The sequence below is a fragment of the Malurus melanocephalus genome, unplaced genomic scaffold (genome assembly GCF_030028575.1).
Source record: "Malurus melanocephalus ecotype Western Australia unplaced genomic scaffold, MMel_1.1 scaffold_149, whole genome shotgun sequence".
In the NCBI taxonomy this organism is placed as follows: Eukaryota; Metazoa; Chordata; class Aves; order Passeriformes; family Maluridae; genus Malurus; species Malurus melanocephalus.
Window position 1 is genome coordinate 1220609 of NW_026623381.1, and position 15409 is coordinate 1236017.

General features: G+C 39.2%; 1 protein-coding gene across 1 annotated transcript in view; it reads left to right on the top strand.

Annotated features, from left to right (window-relative positions):
* AK8 (adenylate kinase 8) overlaps window positions 1-15409 on the top strand; it is a 65925-nt gene that overhangs the window by 18487 nt on the left and 32029 nt on the right. The window contains exons 7-10 of the mRNA XM_057371575.1: window positions 1517-1588; window positions 2111-2311; window positions 5061-5192; window positions 7362-7451. Of these exons, the coding sequence (XP_057227558.1) occupies window positions 1517-1588; window positions 2111-2311; window positions 5061-5192; window positions 7362-7451 (495 nt within the window). The remainder of the gene's footprint in view (window positions 1-1516; window positions 1589-2110; window positions 2312-5060; window positions 5193-7361; window positions 7452-15409) is intronic.

Genomic DNA, 15409 nt, shown 5'->3' on the forward strand with positions numbered 1-15409 from the left:
AAGCACTGCAAGGTTTGTGTGTGATTGCATCCAGTCGGGAAGACTAGAAGGGTTTGTCCCAAAAAAATCCTCAATAAATTCAATACCAATGCTGGAGACAGAGTCACCAGACAGCAGAATATTTCAGTAGGGTTCAGAGTCACTTGAAAGCCTGAGGTAACCTGGGAGACCATAAACCCTGTCTTTCACAGCCTTTTCTCCTTCCCCATCAGAGCTCTGTAAATTCCAGACCCTGCACCAAGTGGCTCTGAGCAGCTACAAGTAGCTTTGCTTCTGACTTCCATCTCCAAAAATCCACTTTTATSCTCAGACTAAATCAATTCCTCATGTACTAAATACAAATTCACGCTTCTGTTGAATAAGGGAATGTAAACTTCAMCAAGTCAAGTGGAAACATCATGATTTTAAGCTTGACCTTTCAGAGTGTGGGTAAATTCTGGCTGAATTTGGATGGGATTTTTGTTTACTGGCAAAGGGCTGATAGACAAGACCTTGACAGCTGCYTTTGCCATACAGGAGAAGCCAAATKTCCCAAATTATAGTTAAAGGACCTACTTAGAATGTAAGAAATGCCTGCAATTGTGTGGAATGCAGTGTGAAATGATAAATGCAGAGCTTGCCAGGGTACAGAGTGTTATCCAACTTGATGAATTGTCACTTTGGATTTGATTTGGATGATATTCAACTGTTAATGAAGAGTTCAGAATCGCTGCAGTAGAGTTAGGCAAAAATGTTTAATGTCTAGTACTTGCATGTATTTTTAATATACCTAATAACATCTGAAGTTGAGTTTTGCTCACAATTATATCTGTGCCACCAAGACCTGAATGAGAATCTTAAAGCTCAGTCTGTCTTGTTAATCAAAAAGAAGATTGAGGGGAGATGAGATTTACGGTGTGTGAGTACCTTAATAGGGAGGAAAGTGCCTGAAAAAGCCATTTGATACAGAGAAGAAAGTCATAAAAAGAACTTGTTTGAAACTTGTAATCAAATGCACTGAAAAKAGTAATTAAATTAAAGTGTTTAACTGCGAGGATAATTAGACAAAAGCAACCCAGGGATCTGACAGGTTCTTTTGATGCTTTCCAATCAAGTTTGAACACTTTTCTGTGAGATTATTAAAAAAAACAATTCGTTTCACTGGTCTCACCACCAAAGTACCTGGGTGAAAAATAATGGTTTGTGGTGTAGAGAGARTCAGTGTCAAGTGCTCAGTGGGAATTTCTGTCTGAGGCTCCAGAGACAGCTGTTCATTGGTGGTGGTGTTTTGGATGATGGGGACAGTTATGGGTACTGGATTCATGAATTTATCCCACTGTATTGTGTATTAGGTGAAACAAAATTCTGATTGGAACTGAAGTAAAATATTTGCTGGGAGAAAGCTGGGAAATGAGAATGAGGCAAATATGTTTGAAGTACGTTCAGCCACCTTTAACATTAGGAAGCATCTAAACACTCACAGGGAATGAAGAGTGTAATTAACACTTTTTTTCTTTTTCCCTTCTTTGTTGCCTAGTCATGCTTTATGCTGCAGACACTGTGCTGATYGAGAGGAACGGTGGGAAAAGGCTTGACCCCCTCACACAAGGTACAATATCTTCATTCCTGACCTCCACTGAAAGCTGGAGTCTTTCTTGGTCTGAGAAACACTGTAGTACTGTTGGGGTTAAAATCTAAATGGGATCCCTTTAAGAATCAATAAGAATTTATAATTATAAATTTCAGCTCTTTGTGGACATTGCATTATTTTCAGTGYCAGTATGAAAATACTGAGCCTGCAAACAGTGGACCATGGCAGTGCAGGATATTTGAAGGTTAGTTCTGTCCATATGAGCTTACAATTCTTCTGTGCATCTCTGTTAGGTCCTGCTTTGTTTCTGAGRTGCAGGGATTCTTTTAGGTATCTTCCATTGAATAAAATGAACTGTCCAAAAGATTTAGCTTTGTACTGTTGAGTTTTATCATCAATCATCCATCGTGTGGTAAAATCCTGACTTTGCTCAATAAAGAATTCAGGTTGGATGTTTTTAGGAGTGGAATTAGGAGGGACATTCTTAACTAGAGACCYGTTAAATCATCCTCTTAGTTCTCAACCCTGTGTTTCTTTTAGAGGTTTTCCACACGACCTTTGACTGGCCAAGTGACCCCGTGGTGCAGGAGAGGTTGGTGAAACCAGAAGATCTCTCTGAACAGGAGGTGTCCAAGAAGCTGCTGGAATATCACAGGAACTTCCCAGAGATTTTCCACATCTACCGGAAAATTCTGAAATCCATCAATGCAGACCAGCCCTCGGTGGATGTTCTCTCCCAGGGTAAATATGGGTTTGATGGCAGTCTGACAGTTGAGGAGGACCTGTTTGAGAGGCAGTTCCTGGCTGTTAGAGTCTGTTTGTAGGATTAGGCAACACAGATGGCTCCCAGCTGAATTGTACTCTCTCTAGTACAGCATTTGGGCTGTTCCTGGTAATTATTTTACTGGAGTAAGCGCAGATAACTGGAAATTCTTAGTTCACAGTCCTGCCAGGGAACAGCTGACTCAGTAGAGCAAATGTCACCGTCATTCCTGTGAGATTCTCTTCTAAAAAGGAGCCCTGTGGCTCAATTTTTCATCTCCCAAAGGGCCAGTACCTTCCAAAGGCTGAGAACAACAAGAAGGAATAGTTCAAAGCCAAAACCATTTCATTGTTTAAAAGCTGTTTGTGCTGGGAGCTTTCCTGTTCAACAATTCTTGTTTGCCTTTGCTTGACTGTAATGCAATCTGACTTTTAATGTTGATCCTTCTAGAAGAGAATAAGGAAACTGCCAGAAAGACCAATTGATGATGTACTTTGTAGCTGTCAGTCTGCAGATGATCTGTTATATCCCAGTAATTTTGCATCTCAAAAAGGTCTTTTTTTTTAATAACAAGTGCTGCACTTTTAAGATAAACAAGTAGGAAGTTTATATTCTGAATTTACACATTAATTACCTCTAAATTACTTAATTAAATTTAAAAGTTCATATCATCATTCATAAAGAATTCATGCCTTGAATTGTAAATAAAAATGTGAGTGCCTGAATATTAATTATTATTAATTAATAATGTAGTGAGATAAATTGAAAACTGGAATGAAAAAATCCTCTCTAGATCTTTTTTTCTGCAGTGCATCAAGCAGCCAGATTTTTTTAAAAGAATAATTAGATGTGGAGACTGTCTAGGGGATCATTACTCCTAATTAACTTGGTTATTTACTGCAAATTAAGCATCATTTGTAAGCAGGGTGCTTTGCCTGTAATRTTTGTGCTTTTCAATACACTGGGTTATGGAAAATGTTCAGAATAACTGGAGCACTGCTTGGGTAGCTGATACTCAGGGTTTAGGAAGTCATGCAGCAAACACACTATTTTCTACTATTAGGAATTTTCCAGGGCTTTTTGTTAAGTATTTTTACTGCCCCAGCTGGAGTTAAAAACGAAAGGGGAGATCTCTCATAAATATGAGTAGTGTTGTGGATTGTTTCAAACGATTATAAAATTTTGTGAACTTCAATGCAGTTGCTTCTGCCCTACTCTGGGATGTGTGACACCCAGTTCAGAGTGAGGGGCAGAATTCCAGCACAGCCTGTGGCACTGCAGAGAGAGATGGACACAATCCCATGTGGCTGCAGTTTTAGTTTCTCRATACTTTCGGTCTGCTATGTAGAAATTGGAGTTTGCTGGAGATGCTTCTTTATTAGAAAAGATTTTATAATGCTACCCAAGTGTCTAAGGGAGGGTTCTCTGAAAAATTGTTGGCGCAGAGCAATTTGTTGACAATGGCACTGAAAATCCTGATCCTCAGGATGTTCTCCACCAATCCTTTCWTGCTTTTTTAATATAGTTTCTCACTCATTCAAACATTCATGTTTAAGCTTGTCCTATTCCTTAGACTAAAATACTTTTTTTATTACAAGGACTCTTTAGAGASCCTTTTATTGGAATTGAAGATCTCAAAAACTGGGAGAGGCTGCAGCTCCTCTGGGCTCACCTTTAGTTGTATCCACAGCCATCCCAGAGGAWTGRAAGCCTGTGCAGATGTGTCCTTGCWGCTTTAATCACAGCCARCCACGGGGGATCAGTGCCATAAAGTTTAGCCTTGGTGTTTGACTCTGTGCTCCCTGGAAACTTCTGCTGCTCCCTTCACTGGTATTCTCAGCCATCAGATGGGTACAGTTGTGTCCAAATACAATCCCAATTTGTCCTCACTGCCAAAGTTGTGACATATTTTGGCTTCTTGGTGATCACTCAGCTTCTCTTTTGAGATTGTAACAAAGTCCAGATCTCTCTAACGTGGCAATGCTGATGATGTTTCACATGTCCCATGGTCTTTCCCATCTTCATTACCTGCAGATTGACCTGAAGGTGCTGTTTCCTGCTTGATGCAGAATTTAGGAGGATGATGTCCAGGAAGTGAGTGGAATCAGGCAGAGAAGCTCAAATATTCTTCACAAGTTACACAGAAATRATGGATAAAAGAATCAAACATCTCCACTCAGTTCTGTGTTGTCAGTGCTGAGCAGTGTCATGACACACTATGCTACAAGTCTATAATATTGTAATTAGGAGTCTTAATCACACACAGCTGGATAAATGTCATTAATTTAACATCCCGGGTTTTTATGCTTAAATATTTGTTCAGAAACTGCAGAAAGTATTAAATGTAATTACAGCCCTCTATAATTTGCATGGTAAAATTGGAGCTATCAAGCAAAAATTACTTCTGCTGAAAACAACATGGTAAAAGAGCAATTATTAATTGAATCTGCTCTTTAAAATGGTTTGACAGGCACTGATGAAAGAAAGAGGAGGGTAATGATAGTAAGATTTCTAAAATGCCTCTCAGAGTAAATTGCTGACAGGACAGTTTTATCAGAGTCCTGATTTTGGTTGCAGAGTCTGGATATTTCAGTGATAGAATAAACCACGATCAACATGACAACGTTTACGTTTTTGGGGGTTTTTTTTAATACATAATTTAATCAATGTTTATATTTAATTTTTAAAAAATAAATATGTATTTTTTGCCTTTCTCTTGTGTTCTAGTTCTTGCCTTTGTCCAAACCCGGCACAGATCTGCTGCCCCCTTTACACCACGGATTCTCTTTTGTGGCCCCCCAGGCAGTGGGAAGAGCCTGCAGGCAGCACTAATAGCTCAGAAATATGATGTTGTCAACCGTAAGTTCTCAGTAAATATGCACTTTGCTCAATTCCCCCTTCCTCTCTTTTTGATCATTTATCTTTTGCTGYCTGTCTTTCTTACTTGCTTATAAAATGTCTCTCTTTGTCCATTGTTGTGGATGTCAAATTTTTGAGGGAAGTGAAAACTATTTGAATGAAGAAGTGTAGACCAAGTATATATGCCGTGACAAACCAGCTCTAACATWTTTTTAGTCATCATTCAATCCTTTTTCATACCCTTTACATCTGTATTTTTCAATTGTTAGACTCCTGCAGTGCTCTGAATTCTTCTGTGGATCAGTGGATCATGAGTGGTGTCTGCAGTTTCAGCTATCTGACCAAAATTGGGGCACTTTAAAAACAGATTTTACTCTGAACTTTAGTGAAGACTCAGGGCTCTGCACATCTGAAGTAATGTGTGAGGAAATGAAGGAATTAGTTACAAATGCATCATTTTTCTTTGGTRAAGGAGGTCCGAAAAATTCTGCACGAAACTTGTTCATGGTTAGCATTTAAATTTTTAAAAGTTCTGTAATTTGAAAGTGCAGTTTTGTGATAGGATCAGTGCAATATTTTCCATGTTCTGTAATGTCTTCTAACAGTGCAGTAGCCATAAATTATTTTAAACAAATGTCTTGTAGCTGTAAAATTTGCTGATTAGTTCCATCCTCTTAGTTAAGCAAAAGGCAGGTTTGATAGAATATTTCTGCTGTCAGTTATTGTGCCATTGCTGTATTTTAAAATAACATATGAAAAAAAAATATTTGTAGATTTATTCAAAGCTGTATTTTTATTAATTGTGTCATTGGCTTAAAGAAAAACAAAACATACTTGAATGTATAGAAATTATTTCGTTCTTGTCTTTCTGAATATTTAAAAAATTTTCTTTCTAAAACTGCAARTTTCTTAGTGTTCCATCTAGGTCAAAATTTGCTTTTTTAAAAAAAAAATAACTACTATATGAGAGAGTTGCAGCTCATTTTATTAAAAATCATTACCACTGTTTTACCCATATGTTGAATTTTATTTTAAGTATTCTGTAACCCAAATATTAGAAGAATTARGTATTTAATACAGAATAGGAAGAACATTTTTCAAAATAATATTCAGCCTATACTTCATTTCTATTAGGCCATTTGCCTTGAAGCACWGGCTCAAAAATTTAAATCTCTGTTTAAATAGTCTCTTGAATTGGATTGAATTTAGGTGTGTACATATTAGGTGTCTTAAATTGGGGTCTGTGCACTGAGTTTCTAYTATGTTTTTACTCTATTTATTATGAATTTGAATTTGCTTCTCCAGGACAACTGGTGACTGTTAAAATTGTCACTTAAACATTAAACTTTATCAGCTTTGTCCCAGAAGTGTTKCTGGGGTGTGWTTAACAGCAATAAAYAGATRAARGGSYYCMWYYTTTTYCMRKAWWAAAAAAAAAAAGGAATCAATTTAGGATGATTAATTGATTAATTTACAGGGGGATCTTTTCCTAATAKTCACCAAATTTGAGTTGCAGCCAGGAGTTGTGCTATTTTGTTGTCTCCATGTCTTGGTTTCCTCTGTAAATTCAATCACCTGGAGCAGCCAGTGCTCTCCAAGCCCAAAGCAGAAATATTTCATGTCCTGGCTCAAACTTGGAATCTGCATCTCCTGGTGTTCTGTGGGTTTGAAATCAATGATAATATTCCATTAGCACAGTTTTTTAAATGTAATTCTTACATGATCATTAAATGATGCAGGGAGTCCCTTCCCTGAGCTGTGCTTTGTGCTGCACCTCCAGCAGCAGGGTTCAGGTTCTGTTCAGCAAGTGTAACTTTATTCAGTAATTACAAGTTTATAAAAAGTGAAAGCCACTAGCAATCCCCTTGAGTTGTTATTTCAGAAATATATGTGATTAATGCCTTCTCTCTATCTCCATTTTTAATATGTTCTTTGCCAAATGTATTCTTCTCTTTTTTTTATTCCATATCCTCAGTCTCCTTGCTTTTCACTCTGCTTGGCCAAAAAAAAAAAAAAATCCTATCAACAAACTCAAAAAACATCCAACTTTTATTTTATTCAGTGACCTTATTCCAGTATGCAGCTTCTGGGTTGTTTTCTTTTCTTTTCTTTGTTGCCTCCTTTTTAAAATTTAACCTCGTGTCTTTTTTTGTTCTTCCTTCCTGTTAGTTTGCTGTGGGCAACTGCTAAAGGAAGCTGTTGCAGACAACACAAAACTTGGAGAACTCGTTAAGCCTTACATTGACGAAGGATGCCCAGGTAGGGCACATTGTTGGCTCATTACACTGGAGTCACAAATTTGTAGCAAGAACAAAACTGTGAGTGAATTTTTGTTGGTCAGATTCTAATCAGAGTAACCTGAAAGTCAATTAATTCCCCTCATTTCATGGGATTTGCAGCACTGCATAACAGAAGTTAGATTTCTAAGGGGTTTTTATRTCTTCAAAAATAGTTCCAATGAAATTTAGATTTCTTGTGCACATTTCAAAGTTTAAATTCCATGTTTTTATCTCTAAATCAAAATAAGAATTCTTATATCAATTAAAAATATTTGAACTATTTTTAAAACACTTGTATCAGTTTCAAAGCACAACATTGTATTTCATTTTATRTTTGGATGTTGACTTTTTAGAATACCACCATAATTTCCTTTACTTTCATGCAAATATTTTAAATTTAAACACAAAGTTTCTCTGTGCTTCATTTCTATCAGCATTTTTGGTTGTGGGAGGGGGCTGTTGAGAGTTCTTTGCTTATGGAAGGCTCTGCAGTGATTTCAGATWAATCATAAATACTGTGAGCTCCTGAGGGCAGCTTAAACCTGGCTGCCTGTTACAGCTGTCCTGTTATCTGGGTGTGCTGGGTGTAAGAAATCAGACAGGATCTGTTACAGAAGGTAAGTTGTATTTCAGTAGAGTGCAAGAATGTTTATTTTGCCAAATTGCAATGGCCTGGGAGAAGAACTTTCAGTCCTTTTTTCTGGCAGCAGCCCAAATGGTTTCCAATGGTACAAACACAAGGAGACAATTGTGCTGAAGATGGGGAAATCTCAGCTAAGCTTCAGTATTAATGGAATTTTGAGCAAAGCTCCACTAAGCAAAGAGAAATCTTCATTTCCCTTTACTTTTAGCAAAAAAAATCTATTTGGTGAGGTGGGAAGCTTGAAMATCTCCTTGTTTTTTGTGCAATAGCTTAATTCTGAGAATGAATTAGACAGTTCTGTGACATGAGCCCGTAAAACTGAGGTTCTCTTGATACCACACCAAGAGATTCAGGGCTTTTCCAGGCATTTCCAAAAGACTTTTGGCAGCCTGCAGTTTTGGGGGTGCCATCCCTCTGCCAGGCACAAGGTAATGCATTTTAACTGAATTTCRTCTCCTGTGAATGGACTGCATTTATTCCTGACACAATACCCAGTTCAGTGCATTAATTCTCAGTGCCAGCCACCACATTGCTGGGAGTAGGAGCTGATGTGGGAACCATGGGAATGGAAAGCAGGAATTTCTGCAGCCTGGAAGAGAGAAGTCAGGTCCTCTGGAACAKGCACAGAGATGTAGGAGAGGATTTTTTGATTTAGAGATGCTCAGAATGGCCATTTCAGCCAAAGGCAAGAGATCTCAGAGTATGTCATGCAGTGGATCCGAGGTTTCCCTAGGTGGGAATAATTCCTTGCTGTGTGATCTGGCTGACCTGAATGTGGCTGGTTTTGTGTGCAGTTTAACTCACACATGGAGACCTTTTTAAGCTCTGGGCCTGTCTTTCATTAATTTAATTAATGCATTAATTTSAGAATTTGCTGTGCACACTGTGATTTCACTGTCTCCTCATTGCTGTGGAGAGGAGGACTGTAAATACCTCACTCTCTAAATTTCAGTTATGGCTGAGGTGGGAGTTTGGATGATCTGTTTTGGATGATCTCCTTTAAGAGCTTCCTTTACTAAAATGTTCTTTGTGTGTTTTATAAACTTCATCTTAACCATTAAAGTTCCTTAAAGGAGATGCATTCCCAATAGAGTAAAGTAATTGCACAGATCATAATTTTCAGCCAGTCCTAAAAATATGTACATCCTTAGTCCAAGGGAGCTGCTTTCATTTCAGGAAAATGAAATTGAAGTTGTAATTCCTTTCTTCCTCCAAATTAGAAATTATTTCAGATTTAGATTAGTTTTTTTTTAATGCAGTATGCACAGATAAAGCTGTACAACACTTCTGAATTTTAATAGGGATCATAACTATATTTCTGTGCATTATGCTAAAAATTCTCTCTTAGATTTGCTGGTATGCACATATATATTTTATTTGGTGGGACAGAGCACAAAATTAAGGGCTGAATAAAGATAAACATCATCTAGCAAACCCAGAAATAATAAGTTCTGTCATTTTGCTAATCCTCCTCTCCCAGGGATAACAAAGAATGAATTTACATTAGTAAACACTAACAAGAATTCATTACTGCCCTCACAAGAGGCTTGGAGAAAATGGAATAACACAGGCTACTGAAGAGGAAAGGTGGGCAAAGAATCTTTGCATCTTTGCTCTCTTGCTGCAGACCAGGTTAAAACAGGGGGAAGATTCTCCTGCTATTATTGACTTCAKTCAGCTTCCAGAAAATCTCACTTGAAAAGACTCGGTGTAGTCAATAGCAGCCAGTGTTGTAAATGGAAAAGCAATTAGAACTTCAACCTTTTCATTATATTTCTGGTTGTGAGGAGGCTTAGCTGTTCCTTTGGGTGAGGAATCATGCAAGTGGTCCTGGCACAGAGCAGTGGAACCAACAGCAGGCCAGGAAAAATGTTGTTCTCAAATCATTACTTGTCAAAACAAAACCAACGCCATAAAATCTTGAGGACATGCCTCATATATTCTTAAAAWGCTCACCCAGGGGACTGATCTCAGWGTGTTTCCTTTCTTGTGGACACCAGTGATTGCACACAATTAGTCATTTCAGATATGCCAACAGGGCACGTTGTGGTGGTGTAACAAGGCTCAAAGCCCAGCCTGTTCAAAGCTGACTCATTATTGAGTTATTGAGGCTGCCCACTGCCTGTTCTGTTCTAGTTCTGCTTCACTAACTCRGATCTCTTCACGCCTTTAGGATTCATGAACATTCTTTGTGCTGTTTTTCCTCTACTGCTGCTTCATGTATACATCATGGATTTCAGGAGCAGCCCAGATAATTCTATTATTCACCCCAAAAGGAAACCCAGTATTCCCATTTTCTGTATTTTTCTAGTCTTTGCTGTCTCATAAAGACCTGCTTTTTGTCAAAATCCTCAGTTTTGTATATGGTGATTTATTTTGCTTAATGAAGGCAGCATAGCTACTTTTGAGCCCATTAATTTTTTAATTCCCAGGACATTCTAGTCTACAGTAGGTGCACACTATTGAAAAATGCATTTTTGGTGATAAGTTCAGCAACTTGACAGCTTTCTGCCTGTCATAAACATAGAGTTGTGCTTTGGACAACCAGTCTGAAATGCAGAGGCTGTTCCTGTAGGATATTGTGKTTGCACTGAATACTGGGCAATTATTACAAACGATATTCTGGGCAGAAAATTACCAACATTGGAATCTGAGACCAATCTTCTGGTCACTAACTCCAGTTAGATTAAACCTTGATCAATGATGCTAAATTCAGGATGCACCATTTTCTTAGACACCTCGGGAACAAATGGAGAAAGAACTGAGAGCAGTGGCCAGAGCCCTCCCACAGGAATGGAGACAAATCCCATAAATTAATTTATTTGGTTTGATTCCTTACRAATTTTTTTGAGGAGACTGTTCCATAGTCTGGTCTTTCCCTGGGTAGAARGGCCTTTCATAGACCCCCAAGGCTTGAAGGAGACTTTTAAGCAGAATTCCTGTCCCCAGGTTGCTTTGATTCTGAGAAAAGCTACACTGCCTGCTGGAACTTCTCCCTGAAAACACGGGCACACATTAATTTAAAGTTCCATCTGCAGGATCTTTGTTCACCATCTTAAAGGTGCCTGTCAGAATTTGATACCCTGGGARGAAAAAATATAATTGCAGAAAGCATTTTTGCTTTCCCCCACAAATGCCCCTGGTGTTTGCCCCTTGAGGTGTTTGAGTTTTTTTAATGAAAGGACAAAAAACGGGAGCATTTTGGCATTGGGGGCACCACAAAAATAGGGAAGGTCATCAGTCAGCTGAAATTTGCATGTCATTCTGCCCAGTTTTTGAGGTGAAATAGCATGGATTGATCACTGCTAATTAATATATCTGTTTGTGAGGCTGTGATAAATGGAGCCAAGGAAAGTGAGATGACAGAAAAGCAGCGTGAAGAAAAAACCCACTCCCAAACCAGTACGGTTCTGCTTTTCAGCTGGGAGAACTGCTATTAGTTTGAGTAATTGGGGTTTTTTTCCCACCAAAATGAAGATTCAGGTGGTGAGAGAAACTGATTCATGGAAGACAGATAACACTGCACTGTTTGCAGCCTGTTAGAGTTGAACACACACAGTCTGTGYTGGTTTTTTCCTCTTCCTTTTTCTATTTTTTTTCAAGTTGTGCTATCTGAAGCTRTCCCCAATGGCAGTCTGCACATAGGGGGTAAAATCTAGAATTCCCTAATTTCTCCTATTTTCTAATGAAAACTATTACTTGTACAAATATGGATTTCTTTTCCCCTTATTTTAAATTGCAATGGTTTTAAMGGGGTGCTTTTTGGTGCAGCCTCTGAAAGTTGGGGTCCCCTGACAATTGCGATCACAGCCTCACTGAAAACACTTTGCTTGGTTCGGGGTGGGTTTGTTTGGGTTTGTTTTTTTTTTTCTTTTTTTTTGACATCAAATTAATATTCTCATCACTGAGCATGAAACACAGGTTTGACAATAGAGCTGCTTCCTCTTTGTTAAAAACTCGCCGAGAGTTTCGGGGTTGAAAGGCTGAGTAAATCTTTATATCTGAGGGGGTAAGCTTAGTGTTATTTCTTGTTTTTAAGAGTGCTGTACTGGCGAGCTGCAAGCTGTCTGAACATTGCAGAGACCCTCTGGGAGCTCCATTGGTTTTCAGCAAGTCTTTGCATGCAGTGTGTTTGTACTGGCTGAAGACAGCGCATGGCTCTCTAAATAATTTACAAGTTGATTAATAGACTCACATGGGTATAATTAGAAGAGGGAGAGACAGCAGCTACAGTAACGGGTACAGTGCTTGGGGGAACTAGAGACTTTATTTTTTTTAAAGAAACTTTCTAGGGTGCTGGGCGTTTGAAGATAAGTTGGGAAGAGCTCAGTGCCTCTTCTCTTTTGAAGTGGAAATAGGACAGTTTGAATCCGTCGAGTTTAATTTTTCACAAGCTTTAGGGGCCCTGCAGTGCAACTCCCTTTTTATTATTGAAAAAAACTCTCCATTTTTCTTTCATTTTTCACACACATGCACACACACACGCGCACACACACAGAGAGCCCAAACAGGAGCTAATAAACAAATCGATTTTCTACTTGATTTAAGTTAGTTTTACAGCAATTCTATACCTCCCTTAAAATGTGCACCTCGCTCACAAATACACTGTGTAAAGTTACAGAGATATTTATGAATACACCACGCTTTAATTTATGCATTTTTAAGAAACCTTCACCTCTGTTTGACAATGCTTTTGAAGTAGCTCCGTTTTTCAAGTCAAACTTTTGACTTTTCCTCTGGGACTGCTACAAAGGTTTTTTTATGGAAAATAGGTAGCAGTCTTTTTTCCTACTAGGAGAAAATTGGTGGTCAAGAGAACAAAATAATTTTTTTTTTCATTTTCTGGTTTAGGTGGCCGTATTTTTATAAGAGATGCAAGGTTGTAGAATAGGTAGTTTTAAATGCAGATATATGGGCACTAGGTTGTAATTTTCTTTCCCGAGTTTTACTTTTTAATGTGTTGAATCACTGCAAGAGGATAAATTAAATTCCCTTTTCCTTTATTTGAAAATCTGTGATGAATTTTTCTTTATTCCACAATCCAGGCAGGTACTCCGAGCTGGAGTGAGCCTTGGTCTACAAAGACATTTTTAAAAAGGCCACCCTGCTTAGGAGTAAAAACAAAACAACCCAAAAATCCACCCTAAAAAGCCAACCCTGGAAGCCAGACCAGGCAAAATAAATGTGATTTGATTTAAGAGAGGAGTGCAGTTGTTTTCTGGAGCAATTGTGACAATCAGTCAGTTAATGGGTATGGTCCTGCCTTTATAAACTGATTTTGCAGTGCTATTCACCATTCCTACTGTTGCTGGAGGATCAATATTCCAGATTAGTGCCACAAACTCTCGTGAATTTGAGTGAAGATGTGGCCCTTGGCCATTTGGGGCCTYGTAGTTGTCAGGGGCTTTTAAACAGCAAAGTACAATATAAATGTGAAGTATTAATCTTTTATATTTATATTGATCGTAGCTGCTGACAGTCATTCTTTAAAATTTAGGAAAGGTGGGTTTCTTTCCTTTCCTTGCAGCACTGTCTCCTCAGCAAAGGGCTGCAGACTTGAATTCTGTATGATTTTCTGTTTGGGATTGTGATACCATAGGAGTTTTTATACAAAAACCAGAAGGAAAAGCACGCTGCGTGTTTTTGGGAGTTTAACATCRAATTCTGCACTTGGCTCTGTTTCATGGGGTGTTATACAAACAGAACCAGGCTGCTGCATGAAACAGACTGTTTTAATGACAAGCAAAACATTGAACAGCTTTTGTGCATCCCTTTACATTTTTAAATATCTCTTTAATGTGACTGGGAGGTGTCAGGAGAAGGGAAGATACAGGACTGGGCTGATCCCACTATTTGGGATCTGGAGATGTGCTGGCACCTGGTAGGGATGAGGAACCCCTGAACATCCTCCCTTCCCATCCCAAGGGGGAGCAGTGTTTGGTATAAAAAGATGTTTTCCACCATGTTTATCAGACCAATTTATTCTTTTATTTTAATATTATCACTGTCAAAAAGGATCTGTAGGTCAAATTCTGCACTGTTGCAAACCCTGTGTTCTTTCAGGAGAGCTGAACATTTGGAAATGAAGAGAAATAGGGAACTTGGTAAATAACAGAAATGATGCCTTTGTTGGGTTTGGAGTATCGTTGCTCTCTCTGTCCAACTGTAGCCCCTCTGTGGAAGCCAAAGGACAAAACAGAAGTACAAATATACATYTTGTTACTGGTTTTGGAAACTTTGAGCTGTGAGGTAGCTCAGAGCAGCTGTTGTCTCCCAGGCAGGTAAACTGAGGCAGAAAATTTTGTTCAGCTCAAGCCCTGCCAAAAGCAGGGAGTGAGAATGGGAACCCAGGAGTGTGGATCCTGACCTTGGATCAGCCCCTGATCACCCTGGCACTGCCTGGGAGTGCGACCATGAGGCAAATCCTTGGAAAACAGCACAGAGGCCATTTTTAGGGGGGAAAAAAGTTTTGGTTTGCATGCTGGATACTCAGCTTGGCCTGAATTTCCTTTGCTGCTCACAGGTAAAGTAGTGTCAAGGGCTGGAATCTTATCTTGTCACTAAATGTGACGAGATCCCTGAATGTCTGGCTTGATTCCTGTGAGGAAGCATTTCTAGAAGTCTTAATTTATCCTATATCATATAATTTATGATGCTTATATGATCGATAATTTGCGATCTTACTTGCTTTGGAAATAATATCATTTCCACTTTGATACAGTTAATTCCTATTTTAAATGACCAAGCTACTAAGAGAAAAAAACAACAGCGACAAGGAAAGAGAGATCCTAATACATTCTTAGGTGCAAAAATATTTTGAAGGTAGAAATTAAATATTTTTACAGCATTATTTTTTTACGGTATTAAAAATAATTACACCGATTTTTATAGSAGCCCTTCTGGTGTGTAAAACGAGCGAGCGGAGCGGGGATTTCTGTAGGAACGCTCCGTTTGATGGAGCTGTGATCGCGAACCCGCGGCGGTACCGGTGTTTGCCTCTCTGTCCCGTGTTCAAAACCGACACAAGCGGGGATGCTCTCAGTGTTTCCGTGCCCGCCCGGTTCTGTCGGAGCCCCGGGGTTCTCAGCAGCGGCCGCTCCGGGCTCGTTTTGCCCTCAATTCCCGGAGTTTCGGCGGCGCCGCCGCTGCGGCCGCGGGGCGGGGACCGGCTGTGCTGCGCGCCGTGACCGCGGGGTGGCGACAGAGAACAGCCAACGGCCCGGCAGCGCGGGGTGAGACCCGGGACAAACCGGGACAAACCGGGATAAACCGGGATAAACCGGGACAAACCGGGA